We start from the raw sequence: 24,918 nt of genomic DNA, 5'->3' as shown, positions 1-24,918 counted from the left end.
CTTGACAGTGCAGATGGATTTTTTCTGAAATAATATTAAAGGGCTGGGGCTGTAGCTCAGTGGGCCTGGATTTGATCCCCAGCATTGAAATAAAAAAAGCCAAGCAATCATAAAATACTGCTATGCTTTAGTTTGCTCTCGTGCTTTGCAACAAAGCACAAATAGTTTGAATATGTTCCCATAAAAGGATATTCATGCATTGTCATGATGCTTTATCACATCAGTATAAAATGCAAACATAAAGGTGTGTCTATGCCTTTTGTGTTATTTTATGTTGCCAAAGGAAAACTCGTATCTCATAACAATTGGCCTGTTATTGTGGTCTAAGAACACTTACCAAAAGGTAAGGGGAGAGCTACATTTCTTCCATCTCCTATACTCAACTGAACTAATAATGGAAATCCTGTATCTGAACATCAAAAGCAACTGTTGGCAGAATGCACATATTTTTGTCTCTGACAAAATTAAAAAAAAAAAATGGAAAGAGCTGGATGCGGTGGCATATCCTGTAATCCCAGTACTTGGTAGGTTGAGACAAGAGGACTGTAGGTTTGAGGCCAGCTTTAGCAACCTAGTGAGGACCTCAGCAACTTAGTGAGAAACTGTTCCATAGGGGCTAAGGATGTAGCTTTGGGTTTAATCCCCAAGGAAGGAGGAAAAGAAAGGAGAGCAAATATGCAAATGTCTCTCGTGTGTCATACTAAATTACAATTCTAGATTTTTCTAAAAATTGCAATACTTCTCTGTCTCCACCAAGCATTTTCAAATAAGTCTTGTAACAGCATTAAGCTCATGACCCAAGAAGCAAATAAGAAACATAGATAATCCTCCAACCCACAAAGCAATGATGATTTAGTGCTCTAAGATCCGACTTCAGGAACTGACACACACTGATCCTGTGGATAGAACGCATTGAACAGGAAGGCCCTGGGTGTTGGGTAACTCCCTACCATCTCTCTGATTTGCCTTAGAGGATAACTCCTGTGATTGTTCAATCACATTAAAGCTCAATCTATAGACCATGGCTTTGGAAATCACTTATAAGACTTTTAGTTTCTGAATGAATCCATATGACCTCATATTTTTTAGATGTGGGCTAAATAAACAGCAAACCCAAGGAATCACGGTGGATTTCTATTGGCATGTTTGATTTACATTCTTCAAAGCTAAGACTCAGGGAAAGATATAATTATAGATCAATTTCTGCCTTGGAAAAGAAGAAGACTTCCTAACCAAACTCTAACATGTGCTCCAGTTTGCTTCTAAGATGGTCACAATTGTTACTTTTTCTTTTCCTTCACAGAGGACCAACTAACATGGAAATGAATGTAAGTAAGAATCTATGGTAAAGTTGTGCTTGGACATGAATAATCATGCTTAAAATCTTCCCAAGTCACGGTTGTTTACAGCTATCTGCCGTGTAATTTGTGTGTGTGTGTGTGTGTGTGTGTGTGTGTGTGTGTGTGTGTGTGTTAATAAGGACTGAACCTAGGGGCATTCTGCCTTTGAGCTATATCCCAGCCCTATCTTATTTTTTTATCCTGAAAGAGCATTCGACTAAATTGCAGAGGGCCTCGCTAATTTGCTGAGGTTGGACTTGAACCTGTGATGCCTCCCAAGTATTGGGATTACAGGCATACACCACCACACCAGGCAGCTGCCATGTCATTTTAACACATTCCTTTATCTAAAGAAATTGATCTTTATCTTCCCTGACTTTGCAAAGCAATCAGACTTTATCACCTCCACTTTTTAGAGAGGTTTAGACAAAGGATCTGAAACTCTTGGAGATGAAGTTCTGAAAATCACTTACTTTATTTAAGTGGCCAAGATAAAATTTGAGCCAATTCCTCCCTTTCTAAGTCCAATGTTTTTTTTGGTTTTTTTTTTTTGGTTTTTTTTTCCTTTTTAGCAATTTCTGGTTTCTCTGCACAGGGTATGTAAATTTAAGCATGAAGATAAGTAAGGGACTAGAAATTTCACAACGAAACATTTTATCATTTTCATTCTAAATATCAAGAAATTTAACAAATTAAATAAGATAAATGAACTAATCTGGAAAGTACTGGGACATCTATACGTACAAAAATGTAAGAAAACACTAACTAATAAGAAAGTCAATCTTTTAGAGATTAATAAACTTACTAAAATGCCCTTTCCAGAGGGAAAATATCTGAGTATCTCAGAGCAGAAAATTTCAAGACTCAAGGTAGAAAGAATAAGGGAGACTTGCCTGAAGTTTTCCAAATTAGTATCAAGCTGATAATATGAACAAAGCCTCCAGTCTCCCTCTTACTGTATCATAAACAGCACTTTCTCCCATGAGCGGTTACAATGCTGTCCACTATTAGATTTCATAATGCAATAGCTGTTTGTATACTAAGGCTTGATTTTTCAAAGTTGTTGGTGAACTATAAGGGCAAATTTCCATTTGATTTGCTTGAATTCCTTAGTAAAAATGACGAACAAAATGTTTCGCTGTGCTATTTCTAGTCCCTTACTGTCTTCGTGTGGAGCCTATTGCTATCAGGATTTCTGAATGAGACCCCGATAATCCCTGGGAAGAAAAATTCAACATTCTACATTGCTCTTTACCTCATTTAAAAATTAATTGAATTCAGCGCAGTGGTGCACCTGAAGACAGAAGAATCTCAGGTTTGAGGCCAGCCTCAGCAACTTAGCAAGTTTCAAAAAATAAAAAATAAAATAGGGCTAGGGGTGTAGCTCAGAGGTAGAATGTCTCTGGATTCAACCTCTAGTAAGAAAGAAAGGAAGAGAGGGAGGGAGGGAGGGAGGGAAGAAGGGAGGAAGAAAGGATGGATTAATTGGACTAGGACTGGGAATGTAGCTTGGTGGTAGAGTGCTTGCCTAGCATGTTCTAGGCCCTGGGTTCAATACCTAGCAACACACACACACACACACACACACGCACGCACGCACGCACGCACGCACGCACACATCATTGGACTAGATTTATGTTTCGAGCTCTTTTGGCACACCATAATAATACATTTACATCACTACATTTATGTCAATCATGGACACAGACATATTTCAAATGGATTTCATTAAATGATATTTAACTTTCTATGATACACTCTAATACTTTACAATCTATTTTGCATTCTGTTCCATACTTTTAACAAATGAAGTCGTGAATGAGTTATGAATTACAATCTGTGCAGCAATAGACTAACTGTCATATAGATTTTCACCTAATATTGAAGTTGAAAATAAGTTATGTTTTGCTCTTCTTATTTATACTCTTAAGTCTACTCTTAGTAGGATTATGTATTAACGTATATGCAGTCACTGTTAATAGAATGCAAAATTATAATTTAAATTGGTAAAGTTAACTAATCATATTCTCTCAAGATTCTAATTTTTTGTACTTTAAATTAGTGAACATTGAGAATCTAATCTCATAATCACTAAGTTCTTCTTATGAATTTCAACCCACCAAGACTTCACTTGTTTCTTCTTTCATTTCTACTTCCCTAAGTACATCTGAACAAAGGCGGAAGTGGGGCAGGAGGAGGGCGTGGAGCCCAAGGTAATGAAAAGACAAGATCTTCCTCTCAAATGCACAGTCACGGGCTGTTATCAGAGCCACACGGCCATGAACTGCAGATGGTAGAGTAACTAGATTCAATGTTTTAAAAATTCACTTTCAGCCGGGCATGGTGGCGCACACTTGTAATCCCCACACTTGGGAGGCGGAGACAGGAGGATCACGCAGGTTCGAAGCTAGCCACGCTGGCTTAAGAGACCCTGTTTTCAAATAAAAATATATATTAAAAAAAATAGGTCTGGGAGTGTAGCCCAGAGATAGAAGGCCTTCCAGGAACCCCAGTACCACCACCAAAAAAAAAAAAAAAAAAAAAAAAAAAAAAATCACTTTTAACAGATGAAGACAGGAGAGATTTGGTCCCTTGTCTGGACCAAATAGAGGCTAAAGTAATGATCAAAACTCATGCGGGTTGTGCTGAGGAACTAGAAACCAGCAACCCAAAAACAATCACGATTGCTCTGGAAATAACTTCTGCTAGAGCAATAAAATGTGTTAGGGGCCAACAATTGCGCTTTCCCTGGTGCTGTTCTTCTGCAGGACATAGACGAGTAGGATAACCGAGAGGAGAGTCCTAGCACCTCTGTGCTTTCAGCTCAGCAGCTCACTGTGAGCCGGGCTGCTGGGAGGGCTGGCCTGTTGCCTGGCGCCCCCAGCCTGGCCTCCCTGTCAGTGCCCTGAGTCCTGCCTTTCCCGAGAGATACTGCAGGGCCACCTTGGACTACTCATGGGAGCTAACGCCCGACCTGTGGGAAACTGTGGCAGCTCCAGAACCCTGCATTGAGGGTGCCTTGGGCTTCCTGGCTCGTCATCTGATTGCTATTTAGAGTTGCCTGTACTGGTCAGACACTCCAGCTCACCCAGCAAGAGAAGGCTGGGCCAGTCTGTGATTTCAGCCCTGTCTGGACCAAACAGAGGCTAAAGTAATGGTCAGCCACAGGCAGGCTGTGCAGAGAGTCTTTGGAGTTGCTATCTTCTTTTTTATCGTATGCTTTTTCTTCTGCACTCTCTTTGGAGGGCGAGATGCTCCTGGGGCCGCGTGGACGCCAAGTGAACACTGTAAGCTAAGGTACACGCCTGGCCCCTGCTCTCTTTCTTTCTGTTTCCTTCCCTATCCAGTTTCTTTTTTTTTTTTTTCATTCATTTTTTTACCTGTATCTTATATTCCGAAAAACATCTTTTTAAAATTTAAAATTTAACATTCTCCTTGCTGGATTGTTCCAATTGCTCTTGATGGTTTCTGCAATAAACACTGTCTTACAAAGTAGTGTGGCATTGGCAAAAACTGTTGCAGTCATCACAGAGCTCTGTTTTATTTTGTGTACCGCTGCAAAGATTTCGATGATATTTTCAGAAAGCCATGCCTGAATTATACGTTATCTAATACACGGCTAGCTTATTCATGCAGAAAATTAAAATTATGTTCATAGACGATTAGAAGCAGAAGACATTTTAAAGATCATCAAATCTAATCCTTTAATTACACAGATGAGAAAACTGTAGCCCAGAGAATTCAAGAGACGTACTCCAAATCTAATATTCAGCATGGTTTAAGAGCCAAACATATGAGATACATAAAACTGCAAGAGTACGGAAAATTGTCTGCAGACTAGCATTTCTTAAGAAACCAAATTGGGGGGCTTTGGATATTACCCACTAGAAAAGAGTCCAGGGAATATGTCAATCACATGAGATAAGCTATCGTGAATCCCATGTGTTTGGGCTGGCAGCAAACTATACCCTAAAGAGGGCTCCGCTGGAGAGAGGAGCACACGCTTCCCTTGCACTCCTGATTCCGGAGGAGTCTAAAGTTATCCTTTTAAAACACAAAGCTTGAACTACTGCAGAGAACAGTAATTTTGCAAGGAAGGAAGGGAGGGAGGGAGAAAGGGAGGAAGAAAGAAGAAAGGAAGGGAGGAAGAAATTGGGTAGAGACTCTAAGAGGCTGCTGTCATCGTTGTTTTATGGGTAATAGAGGCTTTAAAAGATGAATGGCAGCTGTCATCCCAGCACTTGGGAGGCTGAGACATAGGATCACAGGTTTGAGGCCAGCCTCAGGAACTTAGTGAGACTGCATCAGCAGGAGCACGTGCGGTCACAGTCACGGGGAAAGCTCTGGCCCTTCTGAGAGGGCTCGGAGGATCCCACTCTGCTTCTGGGGCAACCCAGAGGTTGTGTGATACTCGACAAACACGGGCACCACGTGCCGACTGTGGATCTGCACAGAATGATGCTTTTGCCTGTTAGAGAGCCACTATTATATTATTATTATTATTATTATTATTATTATTATTATTATTATTATTATTTTGATGGTACTGGAGTTCAAACCCAGGGGCATTATACCTCCAAGCTACACTTCTGCCCATTTTATTTATTTATTTTTGTTTTAAAACAGGATCTTGCTAAGATGCTGAGACTGGCCTTGAACCTGAGGTCCTCCTGTCTCAGCCTCCCAAGTACTAGGATTACATTTTGTGCTTATCTCTCCCTCCCTTTCTCTCTCACCCCCTCTCCTCCTCTCTTTTCCCTCTCTCTCCCTTCCTCTCTCCCTCTCTCCCTCCTTCCCTCTCTCACTCTTTCTCCCTGACTCTGCTACTCGCTTATTATCTGAACCATTTCAGAACAATCTGTAGATTGTGTGTCTCTACCTGAAAAAACTTCAGTGTACTTTTCCTGAGGGCAGGGGGAGTTTCATTACAAAATCACAATATTTTATTTTTGAAAATTTAATATTGATAAGAAAAAAAAACAATATTGATACAATACCACATTAGTATTAAGTAATTGGTACAATATTTCTATCTAATCCTATTCTTCTTTTGGAGAGGTAATGAAACCAGAGGCATTCTACCTTTGAGATACACCCCCAGCCCTATTTTTTTATTTTAAAACGGGGTCACAGTATATTGCTGCAATTGGCTTCAAGCATATGATCCTCCTGTCTCAGCCTCCCAATTACTGGGATTACAGGTGTAAGCCACCATGTCTAGCTAATTTTATTTTCATTTATTTATTTATTTATTTATTTAGTGGTACTGGAGATTAAATTCAGGGGCATTCTGCCTCTGACCTATACCCCAGACCTATTTTTTTAAACAGGACCTCACTAAGTGGCTGAAGCTGGCAACAAACCTGAGATCTTCCTGTCTCAGCCTCCCAAGCACTAGGATGAGGTGTGCCACGCCACACCCAGATTACTTTTATTTTTCATAAGAAAGTTTTGTTTTTCTTTTTTTGTGTGTGGTTCTGGGGATGGAACTCAGGGGCATTCTACCTCTGAGGTATACCCCCAGCCCTATTTTAATTTTTTAAATTTGAAACAGGGTCTCATTAAGTTGCGGAGGGCCTCACTAAGCAGCTAAGGCTGTCCGCAAACCTCCATCCTCCTGCTTCTGCCTCCCAAGTACTGGGATTACAAGCGTGCACCACCATGCCTGGCCATAAGGAAGTTTTTTAAGTCAGTCTGCTTGAGTCTAGCTTTCATTATATGCCACAGGTTTGGGGATCGAGCACTGCCCATGAGCCTCAGCTACAGACCTGCTTCGTAATGGAGGAAGGGAGACCGAGCGGACTTCTTACCTTTTGATGCGTCGATTGCTTCGTATGTTATCATAAAGCCTTCATGGGCCAGGTCAGAGTCAGCCACAAATGTCAACGTTATCGAATTGGTACTGCTGGTAAGAGAAGGTGGGATGGACTTTCCACAGTACCTGTTCCAAAGCAAAAAAGAATGGGTACAGAGGCTTTACAACTTTTAGTATATTTGAAATGATGCACCAAAAAATTAAATATGATAATAGACTTTGTTGTCTAATTCCTAACCTTTAAAAACAAATATAATTCAGGCTGAAAAATATTTTCAAACTCATTGACCATCATTCTGATGATGATAACTTCCCTGAAATGGTTTTGTGTGTTCCTGGCTGTGTGACTTAGCAATGTGTGTGAGTGCCAATGGGATTAGAAAGCACAGATTCCACTAGGTTGCAATACAGCGTATTAATGAAGTTTTTTGTTATGTGGTAATTGGGATTGAACCCAGGGGTATTCTATCTCTGAGATATACCCCCAGCCCTATTTTATTTTATTTATTTATTTTATTTACTCTTTTTTGCAGGTCAGGGATAGAACCCAGGGGCATTCGACCTCCGAGCTACATCCCTGCCCTATATTTTATTCTTTATTTTGAAACAAGGTCTCAGTAAGTTGTGGAGGGCCTCACTAAGTAGCTGAGGCTGTCTGCGAACTGCGATCCTCCAGTCTCACCCTCCCGAATGCTGGGATTACAAACCTGCGCCACCATGCCCATGCCCGGCTCTTCTTTTCTTTTCTGTTTTTAAGCAGGACCTCACCAAGTTGCAGAGGCCCTTGCTAAGTTGCTGAGGTTGGCCTCAAACCTATAATCCTCCTCTCTCAGCCTCTCACATACTGGGATTACATGTGTGCACTATCACACCCGACTTGAACTTGTTCATAGAAATGTAATAACTATGAACAGCAAAGAAAAACACTATCCTGTAAAATCGAGAGGCAGCTTTATCACTCTGAAACATTCTGACTTTGGGCAGATCATTCAATCTCTATGCTCCAGTTTCTCCGTCTCTCAAGTGGAGATGATGATGGTTCCTACTTCACAGAGTTGTTCTTGAGAAATGACGAGTTAAGGTACTGTCTATAAATCACTTGGAGCAGTGTTTGGAAGAACAATCACCATACAGGTGGACTCTATTGTCTTTAAACAGCTGGCCCGTAGAGAGGTCAACATTGGACTAAATAAGTCATGTCATGCTTTCCCAAATAGCAGTTTTACCCAGAAAAACACTTCTAATATCAAAAGTAATTGTAAACAGCATTTCAGGAGATTTTAGAGAAATTCCTGTAAGAAGGAAGGACTAAAAAAATATACAACTCTCAAGTCAAAACCTACAATTGGTAAAATTAGCCGAACAGAATGTCAGAGAAACAAAATACGAAACAAAAGTAAGAGGAAACATTGAACACGATAAATGGATGAGTTTGTTGGTAAGCAGAAAGAAAAAAATTGTTATATAATACCATTTTGTGTTTAAAGTATTTAACATCAAATAAAGGTAGGTGGACTAATTAAATCCATGCATTCAAATGTCCATGACCACTAAATTTGGACAGGATCATTTTAGTTTTTACATTTGACACAAAATATATATTTTGCTGTGGTTATAAGTTCTCACTCAAACCCTACCCACCAAAATAGAAAAATAAGAAAGGTCAGAAAATGAAAGATTATAGAAGTAAAAGATAGCGGGGATAAGACCAAAAGAAAAAGCTATCTTAAGAAAATTATGGAGAAAAGTTGTAAAAGTTAATAAAAAACAAAGAAAATGCAAAAGAAGAAATAAAACCACAATCTGGTGAATTTCCTTTCCAACAAAGATGAAAATCTAACTCGATTTAACTTAGCACCAACTTTTAAACAATTGAAAACCAGGGTAAAATATATAAAACAGTAGCTCTCAACACTAGATGTCAAATAACAAAGAAGAGCAACCCCTCAGGGACAGAAGAGATCTGAGTTCAAAAGCAAAACTGGAAAAGATTAAGCTAGTTTCGAGTAACTTAACCACTTTCTAGACAAATCTCAAGAACTATATGAGAATATAATAGTGCCTAGTGTCAACAGTGTAATATTAAAAATGCCTAACATTCTATCAAATATTACCAGGCATAAAAAGAAATGAGAAAGTATAATTCATAATAAGAGAAAAATAAATGAAAATATAGAGACTTTACAGATGATTAAATTAGTGTGTAGAGCTATATTAAGTGAGTGTGTAGAGCTATAGAATGTGCAGTCCTGTGCTGTATGATGCCGGGAACAGTGAGGATGTAGAACAAAATGAGACCCTTATCTCCCACAGATTGAAAAAACTAAAAATGGCTTAAGTCTCACGTGTAAGACTACTACACGTAACTGTGAAACTACTAGAAGAAAACAGAAAAATGCTTCATGATAGTGCCCTTGGCAGACCGTTCCTAGATAAGACCTCAAAAGCACAGGCAGAGCCGGGCGCACGCTGGTAATCCCCGCGCCTGGGAGGCGGAGACAGGAGGATCGCGCAGGTTCAAAGCCAGCCCTGCTGGCTTAAGAGACCCTGTTTCCAAATAAAAAAGTATAAAAACAGGTCTTGGCAGTGTAGCCCAGAGGTAGAAGGGTTTCCAAGAACCCCAGTACCACAAAAATAAATAAATAAATAAATAAATAAATAAATAAAATAAATTGGCCAGGCGTGGCGGCTCACGCTTGTAATCCCCGCACTTGGGAGGCGGAGACAGGAGGATCGCGCAGGTTCGAAGCCAGCTGCGTGCGCTGGCTAAGGAGACCCTTTTTCCAAATAAAAAAAAATGTAAAAATAGGTCTGGGAGTGTAGCCCGGAGGTAGAAGGGCTTCCAGGAACCCCAGTATCACCAAAAAAACAAACATAAACAAAAAAAGACCCTGTTTCCAAATAAAAAAGTATAAAAACAGGTCTTGGCAGTGTAGCCCAGAGGTAGAAGGGTTTCCAAGAACCCCAGTACCACAAAAAATAAATAAATAAAATAAAATAAAATAAAATAAATTGGCCAGGTGTGGTGGCTCACGCTTGTAATCCCCACGCTTGGGAGGCAGAGACAGGAGGATGGTGCTGGTTTGAAGCCAGCAGCTCTGGCTTAAGAGACCCTGTTTCCAAATAAAAATATAAAATAGGTCTGGGAGTATAGCCCGGAGGTATAAGGGTTTCCAGGAACCCAGTACCACCAAAAAAAAAAAAAAAAAAAAAAAAGCACAGGCAACAATGGCAAAAATAGACAAATATGTTAAATCAAACTATAAGCCTTCTTCACAGCAGAGGAAAAAATCAACTGGGTGAAGAGACGACAATGGAATTGGAAAAATGACTGTAAACTATATATCTCATAAGTAGTTTATTATAACCTAATACTATATATATATATATATATATAATCTCAAAATATATAAAGAATTTAAACAATGCAATAGTAAAAGACACAAGTAATCTGATCAAATTAAAACTACAATGAGATAGCACCTCGTACCTGTCAGAATGGCTATTATCAAACAGACAAGTGTTAGCAAGGATGTGGAGAAAAGGGAGCCTTTATATGCTTTTGGTGGGGATATAAATTCATACAGCTATTAGAGAAAATAATATAGGAGATCTTAAAAATTAAAAATAAAATTATATGATCCTATGATCCCACTACTGAGTATATATCAGACGGAAATAAAAGCAATTTGTTAAAGAAATATCTGCCCTCTCATGTTTATTGTAGAAACATACCCAACAGCCAAGATGCAGAACCAACCTAAGTGTCCATGGACAGATTAATGGATAAAGGAAATGTGGTGGATACATATGTACAGTGGAATACTATCCAGCCATCAAAAAGAATGAAGCCTTGCCTTTTGCAACACATGGATTAACTTGGAAGAAACTAAATTAAGTGAATTAGCCTAGGCATGGGAAAAAATACCACATGAGTGCCCTCATCTTTGGACTCAAAAACAGGTGATCTTACAGAAGTAGAAATTATCGTAAGTATAGTAAGGGTGTTTATCAGAGGCAGAGTAGTTGGGGTTTGAGACGTAAGGATGGGGAGATGCTGGTCCAAGGATACATAGCTTCAGCTGGATAGGATAAATTTCAAAGGTTGAGAATGGTATAGGATCAGCTGGGAGTGGTGGCACACACTTGTAGTCCCAGTATTTGGGAGGCTGAGACAGGAGAATCCCAGTTTGGAGGACAGCCTCAGCAATAGTGAGACTCTCATCAACCTCGCGAAACCATGTTTTTAAGTAAGAAAATCAGGCTGGGAGTATAGCTTGAAGGTAGGATGTCTCTGGATTCAATCCCCAGTACCACAAAAAAAATTTTTTTAATTGTGTAAGATCACCTTGTACAGCAAGATGACTAGTGGATGATACATTGTGTCTCTGAAAAAAATATAAGAGAGTGTATGTTTTGTACTGTTATCACTGAAATAATAACCATATGAGATAATATATTTGTACATTAGCTAGATGTGAAGATTCCACAATGTATATAGACTTCAAAGTATTTTGGTAGGCAAAATTAAAATATGTTTTTAATTTAAAAAGGAAATAAAAATAGATGGGAAATGGTGGTAAGTGTATTACTGGTTTTGTTTCTCTTTGAACAACAAAAAAAAAACCTAGAAAACAATAAACTGCTAAGTTGATCATAAAAAATAACCTCACCTCCCCAAAGATGTCATAGAGCCGGTGTCATAAACTTCCAGGTAGTCATTCGTGCAATTGTAGTGAAATTCTAGGTAAAAATTGTCAAACACCAAACGAATCAGTTGCCCAGGCTGGACTAATACATGCCAGGTACAATTGATTCCACTGGGGTAGCTATATGGATGGCCAGGACTTTTAATTACTCCTGATGACTGTGTCAGACTTTCTCCACATGCTGTTGAAATAAAAAGAATAATTATTATCACAAGTACCAACAAGCTATCTGGATTTCAAAACAAAATATACTGATTATAACCTCTTAGGAGCTCAAAAGAAAAATGCTGCTTCTTGCACTCCACTTAAGAGAACTTTACTTTTGTTTCTCTTACCAATAGATACCAAAATAAATACTGATATGTGTGCATTGAAAACACCCTTTTCCTTCTGTACAGTTACATGGTATAGATATTTTATATGATTTATTTCCATTGTTCAATTATTCTAACATAAGCTTGAGAATTAAAGAGTCTCTTACCCAAATCCTCAGTACTGAATGTGGCCTTGAAACCATGGTTTTCAGCAGAAGAGCTTTTCACAAACGTGACATAGAGCACGTTGTACACAGAGCTGACAAGTGAAGGTGTGTTGTTGCTACAATACTTCTCATTCCCAGGAGCGCCTGAAACGGGACTGCCACCAACCTAAAGGAAACAGAGATGCCCGGGCTGAGTTCCTTAGGTATCAATTTTGTAAAACTGCTTCAAAGGTAATTATTTCAGAAGTGGATTCATTAATATAAGTAAAAATCGATTTGAGAACATAATCAATTTTAGAACATTTGAGTATCCCAGGAGAAATCCCACGCTATTAGCGTGCACTCTCTTGTCCCCTGAAACCAGAGCCCCAGCCAGCCACTAATCAACTGTTTGTCCCTCAAAATTTTCTCTGCCCAACATTCCTCACAAACGGAATCCCAGTCAAGATGTTCTTTTGTGACTAGGTTCTCTCACATAGACTAAGGTTTTCAAAACTCACCTGCGTTATATAGCATGTATAATTCATTTCTTTTTAATGCCACGTAATCCTGAGTAATATGGATATATCATATTTTATGTATCCATTCATCCAGGTTCTCTCTCTCTCTCTCTCTCTCTCTCTCTCGCTCTCGCTCTCGCTCTCGCTCTCGCTCTCTCTTTCTTAGTTCTGGGGATGGATCTCAGAACTAGGATGCCCTTGGGTTCAGTCTCCCGCACCCCCCCCCACACACACACAAGCCAAATCTCCACCTTCATAGTGATGACCCTGGGAGGCGGGGCCTTTGGGTGGAGACCAAGTCTTGAGGGCTCAGCCCTCATGAGTAGGACTGGTGCCCTTTACAGAAGAGGCCTGAAGAAGCATATTTAGCTCTTCCATCACATAAGGTTTATTTATTTATTTTACTTTATGGCATTGGGGATAGAACCCAGAGGCATTCTACCTCCCAACTATACCCCCGGCCCTATTTTATTTTAATTTTAAACAAGGTCTCACTAGGCTGATGAGTCTCACTACTTACTGAGGCTCTCCTCAAACCTGCAATTCTCCTGTCTCAGGTTTCCAAGTACTGAGATTACAGGTGTGTAATTTGTTGACCAACACCTAGGATGGCTCCATAATTTGCCTATTGTGATTTGTGCTACTATAAACATGAGTAAAAGCTGGGTGTGATGGTGCACACTTGTAATCCCAGGCATGTAATACCAGTACTTGGGAGGCTAAGAAAAGAGGATTGCAGGTTCTTATTCAGTCTCAACAACTTAGTAAGGCCTTCATCAACGTAGACTCTGTTTCAGAATAAAAATTAAAATAGACTAATGCATGTGTATCTATGTTTATAGCTAGCTTCACAATTCACAATTGTCAAACTATGGAACCAGCCCAGATGTCCATCAACAGATGAATGGATTATGAAACTATGGGATATGTACACAATAGGATTTTACTTATCCATAAAGAAGAACAAAATTATGTCGTTTGCAGGGAAATGGATGGAACTGGAGAACACTATAGTAAGTGAGGTCAGTCAGTCACAAAATGTGAAAGGTAGGATGTTCTCCCTCATATGCAGAAGCTAGGGAGAAAACGGGACATAGGAGGGACTTCAGACAAAGGAGGAGAAACCTTAGATGAATGAAGAAGGAGACCTAGCTAAGGGACATGGGAGGGGGAAGAGGAAAGCACCTCAATGGACATGGTATACATACACAACTTATCAAAGTCATTCACTGTGCTGAGCATGGGAGGGAGGGGAAGGAATGCGGTGGGAACTGGGGGAGGCTCAATGGGTGCTGTGTGCATGTATGCCTCTATCACCCCGCCTGCAACAAGATGTATGATTACAATGCACCAATTGAAATAGATTAAAAAAAATAAAATAGGGCTGGAGGTGTAGCTCAGGGGCAGAATGCCCCTACATTCAATTCTCAGTACCACACACACACACACACACACACACACACACACACACACGATTATTAATAATTATTGTATTTTCTATTTTCCTGTGCTAAAATAAATAATGATTATAGGCATATCCACAAATAAATATTTATGTGGATATTTATTTTTATTGCCTATGGGTATAAAGCTAAGAGTGGAATTTCTGGATCAAATGTTAACTCTTAAGTTTATTTACTTGTATATAGCCCTTTCTTGGTGTATTGTAGCCTCACAACATAATGTGGTTCACAGTGATGATGACATACATGTGCCTAATAGCACTAGGTGGGATTACCCCTAACTCCCTCCCCACTCCTGCTCCTTCCCATATGTGACAGTGAGATTGATATTGGTGTTCTCACGCATGTAGGCAACCTCACTGGGAGTGCCTCTGTTAATTCTCCCTCCCCCACTACCCTCCCCTGGACCACCTGCATCACTCCACTGGGGTTTCACCATTATCTGAAGTCCCTCTTGGATTCTGATTACTCCCTAGCTTCTGCATACGAGAGAAAAATATATGACCCTTCACTTTCTATGACTGGCTGATCTCACTTAACATAATATCCTTCAGAACCATCAATTTTACTACAAATAATATAGTTTTGTTATATTCTTTATTGCTGAGTAGGAATCCATTATGTGCATATCTCATAATTGTGCAATGCATTCACCTGTTGGTGGACATATAGGCTGGTTCCATAATTTGTGTTGTATATTATGCTGTTGTAAACATGGATAGGTGTTGGATGTGGTGACACACACTTGTAATCCCAGTACTTGGGAGATTAAGACAGTAGGATTGTAGGCTTGAGGTCAGCCTCAGCGATTGAATGAGGCCCTCTGAAACTTACTGAGACTGTTTCACAATAAAAAATAGGGCTGGGGGTATAGTTCAGAGATAGAACTCTTCTGGGTTCAATCCCCACTATCACTCATAAAAATAAATAAACAATGAGTAATTATTATATTTTCCATTTTCATATGCTAAAATAAATAATTGCTGTAGGTATATACACATTCAAATTTTTGTGAATATTTATTTTTATTACCTATGAATATAAAGCTAAGAGTAAAATCGCTGGGTCTACCAACAGTTTTCCAAAGTGGTTACATCATTTTACCCTCCACCAGCAATGGATAAGGGTTTCATTTTCTTCAAATACTTGACATCACTTATTATTATTAGGCTTTGCCTAATCCAAGATCACAAATGATGCCAGGTTTTCATGGTTTTATACCCCATATTTAGGTCTATAGTCAATTTAGGTTGATTTTTGTGTATAGTATAAGGAAAGGGTCCAACTTCATAATTTCGCATATAGATATTCAGCACTATTTGTGAAAAAAATTTCTTGGCCTCAATTGGCCTTAAAAGTATGGGTTTATTTCTGGATAATCAATTCTGTTTCCTTAATCTATATTTATAGATGTACTCTGTTAACACACTGTATTGATCGCTATAGCTCAGTCCTACTGTTCTAAGCTTTGATAAGAGCAAGTATGAGTCATTGAGTCATTCAACTTTGCTTTTTTTTTTTTTTTGGTAGTACCTGGGATTGAACCCAGAGGCATTCTACCTAGAAGCTAGACCACCCCAGACCAGTTTTATTTCTTATTTGGCAAAAAGGTCTTGCTAGGTTGCTGAGAGTCTCACTAAATTGCCAAGGCTGGCTTCGAACCTGAGATCCTCCCAACTCAGCCTCCCAAATTTTGGAATTACAGGCGTGTGCCACCACACCTGGCAAAAATCTTTGCTCTTTTTCAAGAATGGGCTGGTTACTTTGATTCCCTTGCATTTTAATATGAATTCTACAATCAGCTGGTGAATATCTACAAGAGAGACATTTGAGATTTTCATAGATGACAAATAGAAGAGTTTAGTCTTTAGGTCAATTTGGGTTGTATAGTATGCCATCTTAAAATTACTAAGTCTTTTAATCCATGAACATAAGATATTTTTCCATTTACTTGGGCTTTCTACATTTGTTTTATTGAAGTTTATAGTTTTCACAGTACAAGTCTTATACTTCTTTTTAAAGGTATATTATTTAATGTTTAGTATTTGTTTTTGTTCTTTGATACTGGAGATTGAATTTAGGAGCATTCTACTACTGAGCTCTACTTCAGTTCTATTTTGTTGTATTTTTGAAGCGTAGTGTAAATTATTATTATTATTTTTTTTTTTTTGGTGGTACTGGGGTTCCTGGAAGCCCTTCTACCTCCGGGCTACACTCCCAGACCTCTTTTGAAGTTTATAGTTTTCACAGTACAAGTCTTGTACTTCTTTTTAAAGGTATATTATTTAATGTTTAGTATTTGTTTTTGTTCTTTGATACTGGAGATTGAATTTAGGAGCATTCTACTACTGAGCTCTACTTCAGTTCTATTTTGTTGTATTTTTGAAGCGTAGTGTAAATTATTATTATTATTTTTTTTGGTGGTACTGGGGTTCCTGGAAGCCCTTCTACCTCCGGGATACACTCCCAGACCTCTTTTTACATTTTATATTTGGAAACAGGGTCTCCTAAGCCAGCGCGCGCGGCTGGCTTCGAACCTGCGCGATCCTCCTGTCTCTGCCTCCCAAGCGCGGGGATTACAAGCGTGCGCCACCACGCCCGGCGAAGCGTAGTGTAAATTATGAAGAGCCTCACTAAGTTGCTAAGGCTGGCTGTAAACTTGTGATCCTCCTGTCTCAGTCTCCAAATTACTGGGCTTATTGGCATGGGCCACCAGGCCCAGCTATGTTTATTATCTTAATGTTTTTAATAAATGGAACTGTTTCCTTGATTTCATTTTCAAATCATTCATTGCTCATATATAGAAAGGGAAAAGATTTTAATATTTATATTTATAACCTTCAACTTGCTGATTTTACTAGTCCTAATAGATTTTGGTTGGTTGGTTGGTTGGTTTTCTGTTACTGGTAATTAAATAAAGGTGCACCCTACCTCCCCAGCCTTTTATTTTTTATTTTTGAGACAGGGTCTTGATAGGTTGTCTAGGCTGACCTCAAACTTGCTATTCTTCTTTCTTCTTTCTCAGTTTCCTGAGTCACTGAGATTACAGGTGTGTAATCTCACACATGTTCAGCTTCTAACAGTCTTTTTAAAATGTGTGTGGATTCTTTATGATGTTTTACATACAAGTGGATGCCATTTAAGATTAGAGATAGTTTTACTCCCTCCTTTATATTCAGGATATGTTACATTTTTCTTCTTTGCTTAGTTTCTATAGCAAGAATTTTCAGTATAATGTTGGACATAGTAGTGAGAACACATGTTCCCATGTTTTGCTGATCATTGGAGCTGTATGTGTGCTTTCCATAGATGTCCTTATCACATTAAGAAAGCCTTCTTTTTCCCTAGTTTGTTGAATACATTTATCATGAAAAGGTGTTAGATTTTGTCAAATGCATTTTCTATAATCTATCAAGGTGAGTAGGTGAGTTTTTTTATTTTTGTCTTGTTTTGTATTGTACTGTGGATTGAACTCATTGTACCTCTGAGATACATCCTCAGCACCCCCTCTACTTTTTTTAAAACAACTTCTCACTAAATTACTGCATAATGACCTCAGAACTGCAATCCTCCGTATTCGGCCTCTACATACTGATTTACAGGTGAGCTCTGCTGCTCCCAGCTTGGTTTTTGGCGTTGTTTTATTGGTATGTTATTACCAATCCACAATTCCTGGGACAAATCCCACTTGGTCATGGTATATAATCTATTCATAAGCTGGACTTGGCTAGCTAGCCCTGTGTTAAGGTCTTTTGTATCTATGTTCATAAGGGATATTGGTCTCTAAAGTGAGTTTCATTACACTAACTCATTGGAGTGGAGTATGACAGTATTTCCAATAATGTACAATCAAATTCAAACATTCAAAGGTATTTTACTCTTACCTCAATATAATCTGTGTCACAGTGGGCAGAACTTCCAATTTCAAAACCAGTGAAGTTGAGAATAACCACCTGGCCTTGGGGTTGGGATATGGTCCACCTACAGGTCCTTTCTCCAGGATACGAATTGGGATAAAAGGGTGAGCGAATGACCCCTTCTCCAGTTAATTCACCCCCACAAGCTGGAAATAGAAAATGATAGTAATGTTTGTCCAGAAATAAATAATTCTTGCCTCAATTTTATTACAAAATCTAATTCTTCCTAAGGAGGTAGCAGAATGTGACACTTTTATGACCATATATATATATATATATATATATATATATATATATATATTTTTTTTTTTTACCACTTGAGAACATAAACAACAAAATTACCTCAAAAACTAACTAGGAATTAAGCAGAAGATTCCTTACCAACTTGATAAACAGCTCTGAAGCTAGTCTTCTGGACAGATGCATCTATTTTAAGCCGGATCCAGATCCTATTAGTTATGGACCGAATGGGAGACACGGATTCACTGACACAGACTTTTCCAAGCAAGATACTCTCATCCCAAACCTACACAGAAAAATGGAGTCGATTCTTATTGTGGCATTATTTAGAGATGAGATATTGATGGATTCTAAATGGACAGTGATCTATTTTACGTAATATTTATTTGAAAGCAGTGAGTAGGTCATTTTTATCACAGTTGCAATAACATTAAGTATGGATAGAGTCTTAAGCCAATAAAATCCAGAAGCATAAGAATTTTAAAGATATTTCAATAACTTCCACAATGTCACAGAGGAAATAAACCTGCAATTTTGGACTACTTTACAAACAAAAGAAAAAAAACAAGAGTACTTCATATCAAAATAAAATTATAACCATTCCTGTATACCTGACATGGAGAATTAAAGTATACTATTGTGTGCAAAACAAAAAAAAGTCTCATCCAAACCTGTAATCAAAGGACTCATAAAATAATCTATTTCTATTACTAAAAGAAAAACAGATAGTTAGAAAAGTAGAAGGGAGGGAGGGGGAGAGAGCACACATGAGAGTGAGCCTCTAAGCAATAACTTTAAGAAATTAGAAAAAATTAAAATGAGGAAGAATAAATTAATAATGAAAGCAAACCATTATAAATAAAATGTATAAATGCACTGAAGAACTACTTTTTGAGGAAGGTTGGGGAGTGGGGGCTTAAAAGACAAATCGCTAACAAGTCTAATAAAGAACAGAAAATAAGCACAAATATAAAAAATTAAAAATGACAAAGATGCCACACACACAGAGATTCTAAAGACGTGTGTGTGTGTGTGTGTGTGTGTGTGTGTGTGCATGCGTGCGTGCGTGCGTGTGTGTTACTGAGGATTGAACCCAAGGCATTCCACATTATTTATTTAATTTTTTTTACATTTAAGCAATTTTTATTATTACTAATGTGGAAGGAAGGGACAGAGAATTATAAAGCACTACATCAGAGGAATGTAGTGGAGTGCCTTGATGGTAAGAAACTCTCATTTTTTTATTTTAAGACAGGATCTCACTAAGTTGCTGAGGCTGAGTTTTGAAATAAAAACGTCAATTCTTCTGTCTCAGCCTCCCAAATACTGGTGTTACAGGCCTGTGCCACCATAAGCAGAAAGAATTTTTTAAAAATATAATCCTATTTGCAGGGCGTGGTGGCGCACGCTTGTAATCCCCGCGCTTGGGAGGCGGAGACAGGAGGATCGCTCAGGTTCAAAGCCAGCCGTGCTGGCTTAAGAGACCCTGTTTCCAAATTAAAAAGTATAAAAATAGGTCTGGGAGTGTGGCCCAGAGGTAGAAGGGCTTCCAGGAACCCTAGTACCACACACACACACACACACACACACACACACACACACTATATATATATATATATATATATATATATATATATATATATTCCTATTTAAAAGCCAGGCATGGTGCTGTATACTTGTTTTTCCAGTACTTCAAAGGTCGAGACAGGACGATCACAGGTTTGTGGGAAGCCTCAGCTACTTAGAAAGGCTCTCTGAAACTTTGTGAGACTCTGTTTCAAAATAAAGAATAAAAAACAGGGCTGGAAGTATAGCACGGAGAGAGAATGCCCCTGAATTCAATCCCTAGTACTGAAATAAATAAATAAATAGTACAATTCTATGTACAATTCTATATCAATGTGTTTTAATATTTAAAATTATTTAAATATTTCTAAAAACACAAGTTAATAATATCATGTCAAGAAGAAAATAAAATCTCAAGAGACAAAAGCCATGGATAAAGTTGAAAACATTATCAAATAATTATTCTACCCTCTCAAAAAAAGGAAAAACTCTCAAAGATGTTCCATTTGTTAAGTTCTTTTAAACTGTTAAGGAATAGATTAATTCTTGTATATAATATAAATTTAAAGATACTTTCAAACATGGAACAATACCAACTAAATTTTCTCATAACACCAAATCTCAAATTAAAGAATCAAAATTAAAATTATGGGCTGATTACCATAGATACAGAGCTTCAGAAAATTAATTAATAGTCCATTGTTAGCCTTATATACAAAATCAAGTATGAGAATAAAAGTAATTCAAGGACTGTTTGTAAGTATAATAACTTCACCAATAGATCTAATAAGATACACCATATAAAAGCTCCACTGAAGCCAAAAGAAATTCCTAATTTATTAAAAACAAAACTCTTAGAACATTAGATAAGAAAGAAAATTTCCAGATGGTGTGTTAGGGCACATCTGTAATCCCAGTACTTGGGAGGCTGAGGCAGGAGGATGGTAGGTTCACAGCCAGCCACAGCAACTTAGTGAACCCCTCGGCAACTTAGCAAGACACTGTTTTGAAATGAAAAAGTAAAATAGGGCTGGAGCATAGCTTAGGAGTAGAACTCCCCCGGTTTAGTCCCCAGTACAAAGGAAGCAAGGAAGGAGGGAAGGAGCTAAGGAAGGAAGGAAGGGATGGGTGAAAGTTTCCTTCAGGCAGTAGAGACTACTTGTTCTAAGTCAGTCTCCAATATTAGCAGAGTGACTACAAACACCATCTATGGACCTGGGTTCAAATCCTACCTCTGTCCCTTCCAAGCCTTCTCTCTTAATAGCCTTGAGCAAGTTCCTGCTATTGGTCTATAAAGGGATTCTGAGGATCTGTCCACCCGATTGTTATTTCATTCACTTAGTGAACATTACCCAGGCCTCAGTAAGTATGAGACCAGTGCTGGCAATAGCACTGTGGAACATAGTCTTTGCCCACAAGGAACTCAGGACAGGCAAGAATCTTTCTTAAATAACGACAGCAGTCAGCCTGGCAGGTCCAGCGGCTGCACTACTGTTTAACCCCTCTTCTCAAAAGATACCCAAATCAGGCATTTGGGAAATTGGCAAGGACATGGCATTTTTGTTTTGTTTTGTTATGTATTTGTCAATTATTTTTACAATGATGGTGAGACACTATTGGCGTTTAGTGGCTAAGGATCCGAGACATTAGCCAGAATGTGGAAATCACATCAAACAAGAGTTCTGAGTCAGCCAGGCGTGGTGGCACACACTTGTAATCCCAGCATTCGGGAGGCTGAGACAGGAGGATCGCAGTTCGCAGACAGCCTCTGCTACTTAGTGAGGCCGTCCGTAACTTACTGAGACCCTGTTTCAAAATAAAGAATAAAAAATAGGGTAGGGGTTGTAGCTCGGAGGCCAAATGCCCATAGGTTCCACTCCCAGACCCACGAAAAAGGTAATTCTAATATTAGTAAGCATAAAATTTAGCTCGACTGTTTTACATATTAAACACCAAGTATGATTGCATAATTTATATATACACTAAATTTTCCTGGACAATGAGTACAAATGGAAGAAGTTCTTTTTCCCCTCTCCAGGATATTGCCAAGGGTTGGTCACCATTTCATAAAAATTAGTCACCAGTGATCCACACAGAAATGTCAGCCTGCATTTGCTTTGTGGCATTCGTGGCAATTTAGGCTAACAACAGCTGACTGCTTCCTTTTGTCTTCAAGTACAAGTCACATTTATTTGAGCATGTAAGCAGTCTGCTCACATACTCAAATAAATGTGATTCCTCTTCTGTTGCTTCACTTTTCTTACTCTTTAATGCTATACTTAAAATTTTATATTTTTAGTGTGCTCCATGTAATGAGATTCCATCATCATGACTTTCACCTCAGGAAATAGTAAAAAAGTGACAGAAGTTCTTCGAGTAGATAACCGTGGGCTTAACCAAAGACTTTGAACTCAGGGGGGTCGGGGTTGGAGCACTGGTCAGCAGAAGTAACCTTCACACTGAGTCTCGAAGGCCAAGTAGATATGATCTAGGCCAGGGGGAACGGGGGGTAAAGAGACGATTAAGTATGTTCAAGGCTGCTGGGGACATCTTGACCTAGTTACTCTCATCTCTAACTGGCAGAAGTATAAAGTTCTGGAAGAGGACTTGACAACGTGTATCATGAGCGCTTGATTTCTAACACTGTCATAAGGATACTATTCAAGATGTAGGCAAAGATGCCTGTGGATCTGCTTCACAGTGTTCTCTATAATGATAAGAACTGAGCTACTCTCAAGTTCTAATAATAGGGGGTGATTAAGTGAGCTATGGCTCGGCCACACGATAGGGTCTTACGCAGACACAAAAGCACACGCCTCTCCACTGACTCAGCCTCACACCAGTTCTTTTCTGTAAGCTCTTACAACATCTGCCGCACAGATTTCACATATCAAAGCAAAGTTACACTAAATTTATCTCTCACCAAATGAAAATCTCAGAGAGAAGAGAAAAGTTTTGTAGCCCTGTCAATAAACAATAAAACCCACAAATAGGTCTTTGACAAATTTTTGTTGGTTTGTTAATTTGAAGGCAAATGTGATAGTTCTTTTTTTTTTTTTTTTAAAGAAATGCAGACACATACAGTTCTTGGAAACCAGTGAGCAGCATGGAGCACAGAGTAAGATGTCGCCCTGCTCGCTGCTCCTCCAGGGTTCTGTCTGCTTCATCTATGATCACAGTCTCTCTTTTCTATTTTGCCCATTAGAAGATGACAAGAAGGAAGAAAATCAGCCAGATAGCATCAGAGCAAGCTAAAGTGGGCCATTCCCCTGGGTCTTGATTAATGAAACTCAAGGACTCTAGCAAGGAGAGGGGCAGCTGCGGTCCAAACGTAAGAGGAGCTTATAGGGCTCAAGGGTCCAAAGCTAGAAAGTGCAATTGATTTTGGTGTGATATCTCCCTCTCTCCTCTCTCTCTTCTCTCCTCTCTCCTCTCTCCTCTCTCCTCTCTCCTCTCTCCTCTCTCCTCTCTCCTCTCTCCTCTCTCCTCTCTCCTCTCTCCTCTCTCCTCTCTCCTCTCTCCTCTCTCTCTCTCTCTCTCTCTCTCTCTCTCTCTCTCTCTCTCTCTCTCTCTCTCTCTCTCTCCTCCTCTCCTCTCCTCTTCTCTCTCTCTCTCCTGCTCCCTCTCCTTCCCTCCTCCCTCCTTCCCCCTCTGTGAAAACAAAGCCTTGTGAATTCTGAAAGCCTGTAGTCTCCCTAGATTTCAGACACAGCAATACTTTAACCACCATACTTTTTGAAAGACACTGAAATAAAATTTATCGGACACTGTAAAATGACCCTAAATATTTTTGTATTCAATATTCTAGGATTTGGAAATTTACACTCCCCTAAATAAAAAGCAAAAACGCTCTTTCCTTTGTGTTTTGAACGAGAGTGGGCTATACTGTGCTGTTGCTCACAGCTTTCCTATAAAGGGGTGGACTCTATTCTCTTTGCCATGCGCCTTTTCTCTCCTTGGGGATCCCACACTTCTCCCTCCCACTGACTCGCAGCGAGCGGACGTGCTCGCCGGCGCTGCCTCGCCTAACTTGATGAGAGTAGAAATGATGTACTCATTTCCACGCTGAGGCTGTGGCTTCATCGCAAGATCCAAACATCTTTTACTTTTCACTCTCTTGGGAACAAGAGCCTGGGTCCCATGATAGCAAAGACAGAATAACAGCACAGCAGAGCTCTTAAGCCAAACTGCTCCAAAATCAATGTTATCATGAGCAAAAAAAAGCTACTAAACCAACACTACTTGTAAGCCACAAGCAGTTTTTGTTTGTTTGTTTGTTATCCTTTTTTATTTACCTGGTAATTGCTATTGTTTCTGACCGCAATGAGAGATGACTAATACCTGGACCTGGTTCAGAGGACTGAAAAGTGTTTTTTATAAGAAGTCAGGGGAAGCTATGTCCTGGTAAGTTGTCGAAAGCCCATGGTAAATTCATTCTTTCTAATGGATCACATTTGCAAAGTAATGACAGGGACCACTGCAAAGTTCTAGTGCTGTGTGACTCAGGCCCAGATTTCTCACTGATTTTTGCATCCATCTAGCAAATGCTTAATGATTCAGGCCTGGGTTCCCAGTACATCCCCTAGGATATATGTGACTCAGGATTTTTAGCCTAGGGTGCATCAAATGGGCTTCTGATTGTTATATTCATAGATTGAAGTAATTCCTGAAGAGAAACAACTCATAATAAAAACCCAAGTTCTTACATTTGGTGTTCAAAGAGCTAAAATTATCTGAGCTGGGAAACACCATTTATATGAAAATTTAAGTTGAGAACTGGAGCCCAGTAAGCCTTAACATCTGGAATAGATCAGGTCTCAAAGCCTCGTCTTCGTGTGTGTGTTCATTTGTTTGTATGCTATGAATCCAGACGTGTTTTTATATTAC

General features: G+C 39.0%; 1 protein-coding gene across 1 annotated transcript in view; it reads right to left on the bottom strand.

Moving 5' to 3' along the window:
* Nucleotides 1-24,918, bottom strand: part of CUBN (cubilin) — a gene marked incomplete at both ends in the record, with an annotated part of 282,744 nt that overhangs the window by 208,383 nt on the left and 49,443 nt on the right. The window contains 5 exons of the mRNA XM_080716933.1: nucleotides 7,151-7,281; nucleotides 11,829-12,045; nucleotides 12,346-12,511; nucleotides 18,193-18,371; nucleotides 18,607-18,751. Of these exons, the coding sequence (XP_080573059.1) occupies nucleotides 7,151-7,281; nucleotides 11,829-12,045; nucleotides 12,346-12,511; nucleotides 18,193-18,371; nucleotides 18,607-18,751 (838 nt within the window). The remainder of the gene's footprint in view (nucleotides 1-7,150; nucleotides 7,282-11,828; nucleotides 12,046-12,345; nucleotides 12,512-18,192; nucleotides 18,372-18,606; nucleotides 18,752-24,918) is intronic.

The sequence above is a fragment of the Muscardinus avellanarius genome (genome assembly GCF_963383645.1).
Source record: "Muscardinus avellanarius genome assembly, chromosome: 20".
Taxonomy (NCBI): domain Eukaryota; kingdom Metazoa; phylum Chordata; class Mammalia; order Rodentia; family Gliridae; genus Muscardinus; species Muscardinus avellanarius.
This window is presented reverse-complemented; position numbering and strand designations above follow the sequence as displayed.